Genomic DNA, 10,001 nt, shown 5'->3' with positions numbered 1-10,001 from the left:
ACACACACACACACACACACACACACACACACACACACACACACACACACACACACACACACACACACACACACACACACACACACACACACACACACACGCTTGGATAGGCACCAACAAAGTTTGTTAATGATGAAATAATATGTTTCAACCTCAAATCTCTGACTACTATCAGTAAATGTTACTTTGCTGTCATCCCCAGACTCGTCTGCAAATTTCTTTCTTTTTCTCACACATGAGAAGATGTGACAAAAACTGACAAAACTGACAGTCTTGTCTGGCACTAACAGTGCGTGCAGATACGCCCTGCCAGTGATCACATACCCTGCGGGAATAATCAGGTGGCCAAATATATATATATATATATATATATATATAAATATAAATATATATATATATACATATACACACACAAAATGTATCCCTGCTACTTTCATGGCTAATAAAAATGGAATTAGGCTAATTCAATTTTTTTTATTACTATTGTATTGTTTTATTGTTACTATAGCAGTTAGATAATTTATGTTGTGTCACTTACCATTATGTCTTGCCACTCTAATAATTGTGTCTTGTCTGTCTTGTCTAGTGTACGCATGGGATAGGGAGAAACAAAATTTTGATTCCTTGTATGTCTTGTTCATGTGAAGAATTGACAATAAAGCAGACTTTGATCATGGAATAGTTGTAAAACATGTTTGATTTGTGATCACAGTGACAGCTGACTTAACAGATATAGCAGCAGGTTTATCAAGCCTGGCTAACAGCACAGAATTAATCTCCATGGTGATTTAGGTGCCTGTTTTTTTGTGCACCAGGATCATTGATAAAGTAAGTCAGGATAACCAGAATATCCTGGCTTAATCCCTTATCTAGGTTTCGTGCAACAGCACCCAGCTCTGACTTGTCCTTTCAGTGAAAAAACTAAACAACCTTATGTCATTTATCTTATTTGTAAGACAGCATTTAAATTCTGTCTCTACATGGTTGTGTGTTTAAAATTCTCAGAAAACTCCGATAGTGTTGGAGATTGATCGTTTGTTAAATTGATTGTAGAGTAGATTAAAACAACCTACTCTTTGTTTTAATCACACCCTGGACCTGGTTTTGGCTTATGGTGTGGAAATTAATGACTTAATAGTCTTTCCACAGAATCCTATTTTATCAGACCATTATTTAATAACTTGAATTCATATTACAGGACTACTCACCTCTGGGCAAAAGTTTCTACAGTAGATGTTTATCTGATAGTGCTATAACTTAATTTAAGGAAGCGATTCCATCTGCATTTACTTTAATGCCTTATTCTAATATTCAAGATTCCTGCACTAACTTTAGTTTCTCTGAAATTGATCACCTTGTTGAGTGTTGCAGGCTCACTACGAACAACACTCCACTCTGTTGCTCCTTTATAAAAGAAGATATTGAAACAGAGGAAGTTAGCTCCTAGGTATAACTCACAAACCCTTGAATTAAATCAAATATCGCGAAAGTCTGAAAGTAAGCAGCGCTCCACTAAACTGGAGGAATCTCACTTAGTTTGGCAAGAAAGTCTTAAAACATATAGGAAGGCCCTCCGTAATGCAAGAGCAGCCTATTATTCATCTTTAATAGAGGAGAATAAGAACAATCCTAGATTTATTTTCAGCACTGTAGCCAGGCTGACAGAGAGCCACAGCTCTATTGAGCCATGTATTCCTATAACCCTCAGTTTTAACGACTTCATGACCTTCTTTAATGATAAAATTATAACTATTAGAGACTAAATCAACTCGCTTGGCACCAATTTTTCTTCAAACCCCGGAACCTTGGAAACAACTGTACGACCTGATATATTCTTGGACAACTTTTCTACAGTTGACCATAACAAATTAACCTCTACTATTTCAGCATCAAAACCTTCTACTTGTCTCCTAGACCCTATTCCAACTAGGTTACTTAAAGAAGTGTTACCTTTAGTTAGCACTCCTGTATTAGATATGATTAACATGTCTTTATCAGCAGGTTATGTACCACAGTCTTTTAAAGTAGCTGTAATTAACCCTCTCCATAAAAAGCCCAGTCTTGATCCCGAGGTACTAGCCAACTATGGACCTATACCTAACCTTCCTTTTCTCTCTAAGATCCTTGAGAAATTAGTTGCCAATCAGCTGTGTGACTTTTTACGTAATAATGAGTTATTTGAGAACTTCCAGTCAGGATTTAGAGCGAATCATAGCACTGAGACAGCACTGGTAAAAAATGAATAACGACCTTCTTATAGCTTCAGACAAAGGACTTGTCTCTGTACTTGTTTTACTAGATCTCAGTGCTGCCTTCGACACTATTGACCATGACAGCCTGCTACAGAGACTGGAGCATATAATTGGCATTAAAGGAACCACACTGAGCTGGTTCAAGTCTTATTTATCAGATAGATCTCAGCTTGTACATGTTAATGACAAATCCTCCATGCACACTAAAGTCAGTCACAGAGTCCCACAGGGTTCTGTCCTTGGACTGATTCTATTCACCTTATATATGCTTCCCTTAGGAAATATTATAAGGAAGCACTCCATAAACTTTCATTGTTATGCTGATGATACACAATTATATTTGTGGATCAAACCAGAAGAAACCGATCAGTTAGCTAAACTTCAAATGTGCATTAAGGAAATAAAAAGCTGGATGACTTGTAATTTTCTGATGTTAAACTCCGAAACTCAATAGCTAAAGACATTGTTACTCTGGATGATGTAGTGTTGTCCTCCAGCACCACAGTAAGGAATCTGGGTGTTATTTTTGATCAGGATATGTCCTTCGATTCTCACATAAAACTAACAACAAGGACTGCATATTTTCACCTGCGTCATATTGCAAAAATTAGGAACATTGTGTCTCAGAAAGATGCAGTAAAACTAGTCCATGCATTTGTTACTTCTAGGCTGGACTACTGCAACTCCTAATTATCAGGCTCCTCCAATAAGTCTGTTAAGAGTCTCCAGTTGGTCCAAAATGCTGCAGCTCGTGTACTCACTAAAACAAACCGAAGAGAACATATTTCTCCTGTATTAGCTTCTTTGCACTGGCTACCTGTAAAATCTAGATAAGAATTTAAAATCCTTCTTCTTACCTACACAGCTCTTGTTGGACAGACTCCGTCGTATCTTAAAGAGCTCATAGTACCGTATTACCCGACTATACAACTATTCTGTTGTATTAACTGCCTTAACATTTAAGTCATATTCACATTACTAAAGATATTATTATAGTTACTGTTACGCTTTGGTTTCTTCCATCTTTAGAAGTGTGTCTGTCTCTCTCTGTCCATCTGTGTGTCTTTTCTCTCTCTCTGTCCATCTGTGTGTCTTTTCTTCCTCCCCAACCGGTTAAGACAGATGTCCATCCTCCATAGAGCTGGGTCTGTCCGACGTTCCTGCCTGTTATAGGGAAGGTTTTCGTTGCCACAGAGGAATTGTTGGGTCTATGTAAATCATAAATAAGTCAGAGTGTGGTCTTTACCTACTCTGTAAAGTGTCCTGAGATAACTTTTGTTATGATTTGACACTATAATAAAATTGAATTGAATAGATATAGTTATCCATGTGGGGATTGACCTTTAATACAGACCCAATCATGCAATTGGCTGATTAAACACCAGCTGGCACGCCAAGAAAAGAACATTATGGCAACCGGCTTGTACTCAATATGAGAAGTGTCCTGGAATAATGTTATGATACGACACAATTAAAGCCTGTAAATGTTCCCATTTGTCCAGGTCATCATTATCCCCAAAGCAATTTCAGTCAAAAGCAACTGAACTTGGTTATTTGTCTAGGAAGACGTTTCACCTCTCATCCAAGAGGCTTCATCGGTTCATGTACGCATCTGACCAGACTGGGACTGGTCCAACTAGCTGGTGTGGAGATCCAGGTAATTAACCTTTCACAAGCACCTTTGTGCTCCAAGTGCCAACGACCGTCGGAGCTACAGTCACTGGTGGGAAGTTGGTTTTGACTTTGTTAGTGCTCTATTGGGTCTCAAATCCAAAGAGGTGCAAACTTTTACCGAACAATTAAACTCAGTGGACAGAAACATCAAGTTCACCAGACAAGACGTCAAGGACAACAGTTTGCCTTTTTTATACTGTGATGTCCATATGGAGAATGACAAGAGCCTCCACATTGGGGTATACAGAAAACCCCCTCACACAGATCCATAGCTACTGTTTGACTCTCACCACACCCTGGAACACAAGCTTGGCGTTATCAGCTCACAGGCCCAAGGGGAAGAACGCAAGCACCTCACAACTTGTGGTTACCCCAGCTGGACTTTTGTGAAAACAGCAGCTGCTTCCAGAAAGAAAATCAAAGTGGTTGAGAAAGAGAAACAAAACAAGAGAAAAAACATAGTCATCCCGTATGTGGCTGGGGTATCAGAGAAAGTCAGGAGGATTTTCAACCCAGTAGCACACTCTGTTGTGTGCTGTCCAATGCAACGAGGAATGCAAAGATCTCTACATTGGAGAAACAAAACAACCACCGCATCAGCGCATGGCCCAACACAGGAGAGCTAACTCCTCAAGCCTGGACTCTGTTGTCCTCAAAGGAGTGGGCTTTCTCCTTGAGATGTAAGTGGACAGCAATGTCCAAATACTGGACAGAGGTTGTCCAAATACTGGACATGGTTTGAAAAAGTAGTAAAAGAAGCCATCTATGCAAAAGCAGAGAAACCATCGCTAAACAGAGGAGGTGGTCTGAGACACCACGTATCTCCAATTTACAATGCTGCCCTTTCAATCTAACCTCAAAGAACAACTGTTCAAAAATGGCCTCCAGTGACTGTGACTGCCGTTATGACTCAATAGAGCACTAACAAAGGAAAAACCTACTTCCCACCTACAACTGTCACTCTAACAAAGGCCGTTGGCACTTGAAGCACAAAGGGTTCCAGTGACATCATCGGCCTTGTTAAAGGTTAAATACAGGGATCTCCACACCAGCTAGTTGGACCAGTCTCAGCCTGGTCAGATGCATACATGAACTGATGAAGCCTCTTGAATGAGAGGTGAAACATCTTCCTAGACAAATAACCAAGTCCAGTTGGTTTTGACTGATATTGCTTTTGGCTTCTGTTTCCATCTGTTCAGTTGGGCTGCTGGTTGGAGGATTTGCCTCTCTTCTCCTCAATTGAACGAGCTGAGAGGACTGACGACCAACACCTTTGTCTTTTCAGCTCATGAGGACAGCTGAACATTTAGTCATGAACACATACAGCTGAAGGGTTACTCCTGGGTGAATTCTCATGTGTTTCTTCAGACATCCATTGCGGCCAAATCTTCTCCCACACTGGGAACAGCTGAATGGTTTTTCTCCTGTATGAGTTCTCGAGTGGATCTTTAAGGATGCCTTCTGGCCAAAACTTTTCCCACACTCAGAGCAGCTAAATGGTTTTTCTCCTGTATGAGTTATGAGGTGTTTCTTCATGTTTCTGCCATCAGTGAAACTTTTCCCACACTCTGAGCAACTGAAAGGTTTCTCTCCCGTATGAATCATCATGTGTGTCTTTAGGTGTCCCTTGCGGCCAAATCTTTTCCCACACTCAGAGCAGCTAAATTTTTTCTCCACAGCTCTACATCTTGAATCACTGACAGGAACTTCTTTATTCAGAGAGTTTAAACCTGAGTGGTGTTCTTTTGTCTCCTTCCAATCATCACTGTCATCAGTATCCGGTTCAGAAGAGTCTCCAGTCTTTTCATCAGTATCTTGTTGTAAATGTGTATCCAGATCTGAGTTCCTGGCTGGTTCTGGCCCTCCAAAGTCCTCTCCATCAGATTCTGTTTTTATCTGTTGAGTTTGTCTTTGATGAAGCTGTGAGGACTGAGGTTTCTCTTCATTATCTTCATTCTTCACATGGACAGGAGTGAATGGAAAATCAATATCAGCCTCCCCCAGCCTTAGGAGCTGCTCTTCCTCCGGACTGATCCAGAGTTCCTCCTGTTCCCCTTTAATGTATGGGGGCTCTGGGTCCTCCTGGTCCACACTGGAGCGCCACTCCTGCTGATGTTCTTCACCAACAATCACTTTCTGGACATCTGAAGGTAAAGCTGAAAACACAAACAAACAGCCATAAATGAAGGCATTAATGGAATCTTAACAATACTTTGCTAATTAGAAAAAGAAACTATATTGCGTCCCATGGGGAAACATTGAAACCCTTCTAAAAAACATTGTCTGTGGACAGTGTTTGTCTCCATCTTGACGTCTCTCGGCTTTTCGTCAGGAGGATTTTACTCCAGACGATTAATGCCCTATCCTGACCCCACAGGGACGTGACAAGCAGCGGAAAGAAAAAAGGAGGGATTGGGTGTGGTCCCAGACATGTTCGCGTGGGGAGACGTCTCTGTACCCCGGACATTGAACTGTTGACTGTGGGGATGAGGCCTTGTTATTTGCCCCGGGAATTCACGTCTGCCATCATTATCCTCCTTCAGCTGATGCAGCGCTGGCCTGTTACGTCATCCAGTCCACTGTCGCCCAGATACAGACTCTGCATCCTAACATTCCCTCTCTCTACTGTTTTTTTGTTTTGTTTTGTATATATTATTATTGTTATAGTATATTTTGCATATTTTGTTGTATATATTATTGTTTATTGTTTATAGCACACTGCACTGTATATATACACGCTATGTATATATTGGATTCTATTTATGTTATGTACAAAGTTTTTTATTTGCTGACCCACTACTGCTGTTACAAAATAATTTCCCAGTCTGGGATCATTGAAGTCATTCTATTCTATTCTATATTTTCCTGCAGCACTTGCCAGCTTAGGTGGTTACCTTAACAACGCAGGCCTGCCGCCTTAACTAACGTCTTCCCAAAAATATATTTATACACCGTGTCCCAACACGTCAGACTGTCGTGGACAAGCTGTAAAATATGCCCCTGAAACACAGGTAAATATCCCCTGCACCAGCAGAGATTACTAATGTGTTTAACAAAGAGCGATCACCATTACTTCACAGCGGCGGCCTTATGCTTCTGCCCAAACCTGCCACAGACAGTCTCACACACACTGTAGTGAGAGTAATTTCCCCATTATCTGACCTGTTGAGCTCCAACAGCAGATGTATTTAGTACAGTGAAATAAGCTCCACGTTGTAAAAATATACATGGAGTCACACTTCATTCTTCTCTGTTAAGAAAACTCCTTAAGTGAAATGAGGACGTCTCGTTTACAAAATTCACAACATTTCAAATTAATCAGCTGTTCTCTGTCCATCGCAGCACTTTCAACATGCACGACAGGAATATAATAGAAACCGGGCGTCTGAAAAAAGCTCAGCACCAAATTGGCCAGCATCGCTCGCTGCCAGTTAGAACATTCCAATAGGAAATCGCTGAGGCTTGTTTGCGTTGCATGCTGTTAGAACACGGTGTTAGATTCTATAAAAATTGTAAATATTATACAAAAGTATAAAATAATCTAAACGTCATTCACTCTCTGTTTAACAGCCTGCTGGGCAACAGTCTGACAGCCTGCATGAGAACGAGTTTAAAATAGTCCACCTGTGAAAGAGTTGAATTCCAACAGGACCCATGAGTTGATCATTGTTAAACCGAGGAGGATAGCCTGGAGTGATGCTACGTGTCAGCTCTGCCGTAAGTAGTGACTGACCACCGTTGCCCATGTTTTGCACTTTCCTTAGTTAAAATTGCACAAATTCTTCTTGTTTCAGTTGCTATTTAGCACTTTATTTATATTTGTATTGTTCTTGTTCCAGACGTTCTTTTGAAAAGCTTATTATAAATGTATTAATTATTATTATTTTAATATTTAGTGTAATAACTGTTCAACGTAGTACAGATTGTAGGCTACATCGCACACAAAGACCACCAATCCAATGGGCTCAAAAATATCAAACACACTGTATCAAAATGAGTTAAGAATATTTTAGTAAAATGAAAAAAAATTGAGTGAAAATTGAATTTCCCCATTGCGGGATGAATAAAGGAATTCTTCTTCTTCTTCTTCAAATTGTCTGCCTCTAACTGCTCTTTGTTCATTTTGGTTCCCCTGTCCTAAGCCATTAAGGAAGGGAACGTCCGGTTCAAAAGTGAAAAATATGCCGTCTCTCTCCCTCTTGTTTGGACTGCCTCTCAATTGAGAATGAGCTGACACATGACAATTTGGGAGGGGCCTGAACCCATCTGCCATGTTGGAATCCCACGCTACTGGTTGCCAGGGCAACACTGCACCAAAGAGTGCTACAGTATGGAGTTTGAACCACAACTTGAAACACAGAGATGGAATCACTATGTTTAAACTGAGATATGACGAGACAATTGTGAAGATATGGAGTAGAATAAGGCCAAAGTAAAGGGTCCTTCCCTTCCAGGGACAAACTTACAACCAGGGCCGAGCAGAGATATTTAGATTAAGGCAAAAGAAAGGGTCCTTACAGGGACAAACTTAAAACCAGGGCCGAGCAGAGATATTTAGAATAAGACAAAAGAAAAGGGTCCTTACAAGTAGAAACTTAAAACCAGGGCTGCGCAGAGATATTTAGTGAAGCTAGCAGATAGACGGCGTTGACTCAAATGAGCTGACTACATTAATAAGCTTTACAAGCTGAAAAACATGTCAAAGTTGTGATTTGATTTTAGCCCAGTGGGAGTCTGTTGTGGACTTCAAAGTGGACAAACCAGTTCTGGTTAGGCTAGGGCCATGAACAGTGTGGGCAGAGGTGAAAGGAGTTTTTATTTCTTGCCGGTAGTATCATATTGACCAATAGTGTGTAAAGCGTGTGCACGCCCAAAAATACACTTCATTAGTTGTTGTAGTCTACTTATCAAGCATTCACTAGAAGTTCTTATGACTCTAGTACTTTTTAATCACACTGCTCGTGTTAAAGTTTCAGACTTTTTAACAAACGTCTGTTTACTAAAACACGTTGGAAACCAGCTGCATGTTTGTGCAGGACGGTTAAGCAGTAGGCGAACTGAAGGTTCAGACACAATTCAGAGCGCCATTCGTATATGCAATGTCTTGCTTCTGGCAATTTGACGTCAGCCGGTGTGTTGTCATGCTGAAAGTGCAATTTTTTCAGTAAATTTTTATTTCTGGTGCGAAAAGAACTTACTTAACCGTACTGGCCAGTATCGGCTTACTTTCAACCATGAGTGTAAGACAGAGCAACATGTAAATTTTCTTGTTAAACTAAAGCCATTAACATTGTGTGTAAGGTCATTGAGTTCTGCATCTGCCAACAAAAACAAAGAAGGCGTTTGACAGGACCCTGCCAAGATGGCGAACAACGGGAGCGGGGCGCTGTGTCGTGACGACACGTTCTCATTCTCAAGATGGACGTAGCCGGCTGCTAATGCTTGTAGCATTGTAAAACAGTTTTTTTTAACAGACTGCGGGTTCGCTAACAACGTTGTTCGGCCTTCGTTTCATGTATAGGGACTGATATCATTACTGCAGACTCTTCATGAATCCTGGAGGATCAATACAAATGCTCTGAGAAACTTCAGGAGCTAGCTGCGGCTAACAGGCTGCATGTGGGTGGATGCTATAGCTAACGTTAGCTTAGCATCATTAGCAGAGCAGTAAAAAGAAAACAAACCTCCTCGCAGCAACTTTTCTGGTTTTAAAACCACCTCCAGCTGTTTACGGTGTCGGTCCATCTCTGATGAACAAACAATCGCCGTTTTTTCTGCCGTTATTTGGATTCAACTAACGCCTTTCTCTCTCCGCTCACTGCTCCGGTGTTTGGGTCGCCAAATATCAAACGTCACTTCCTTACAGACCCTCGCGAGAGTTGCGTCACAGAAATATGCGCGCGCAGCTTGGGGTCAGAAGACATACTCCTGGCCTTAATTACTGCGGTCAAGTAAGCCGTCATTCGTTCATCTACGAAGTCAAGCAAGCCGTATATTTGTAGTGCGCCTGTATTGTAATATTTATGGTAAATTGTATGAAACTGCTCAGAGTGACTTCCGGGTTTTAGTTTTCAG

The 10,001-nt window shown here is 40.9% G+C and overlaps 1 protein-coding gene across 1 annotated transcript; it reads right to left on the bottom strand.

The window, feature by feature from the left end:
• Window positions 1-533: 533 nt before the first annotated feature.
• On the bottom strand, window positions 534-9,684 carry LOC310962759 (uncharacterized protein). Its single transcript, XM_083935322.1, has 2 exons — window positions 9,611-9,684; window positions 534-6,082 (listed from the first exon to the last, which is right to left on the bottom strand). The coding sequence occupies exons 1-2, from the start codon at window positions 9,669-9,671 to the stop codon at window positions 5,208-5,210; spliced, it is 936 nt and encodes a 311-aa protein (XP_083791448.1). The 5' UTR covers window positions 9,672-9,684; the 3' UTR covers window positions 534-5,207.
• Window positions 9,685-10,001: the final 317 nt, after the last annotated feature.

Source organism: Echiichthys vipera (assembly GCF_963691815.1).
Source record: "Echiichthys vipera genome assembly, chromosome: 20".
Taxonomy (NCBI): Eukaryota; Metazoa; Chordata; class Actinopteri; order Perciformes; family Trachinidae; genus Echiichthys; species Echiichthys vipera.
This window is presented reverse-complemented; position numbering and strand designations above follow the sequence as displayed.

Bases quoted from the DNA above. Each gene is read 5' to 3' on its own strand.
- LOC310962759 (XM_083935322.1), bottom strand. From the start codon at position 9,671: ATGGACCGACACCGTAAACAGCTGGAGGTGGTTTTAAAACCAGAAAAG. The intron at 6,083-9,610 runs GTTTGTTTTCTT...TTGTGTTTTCAG, and splicing joins AGAAAAGTTGCTGCGAGGAG to CTTTACCTTCAGATGTCCAG.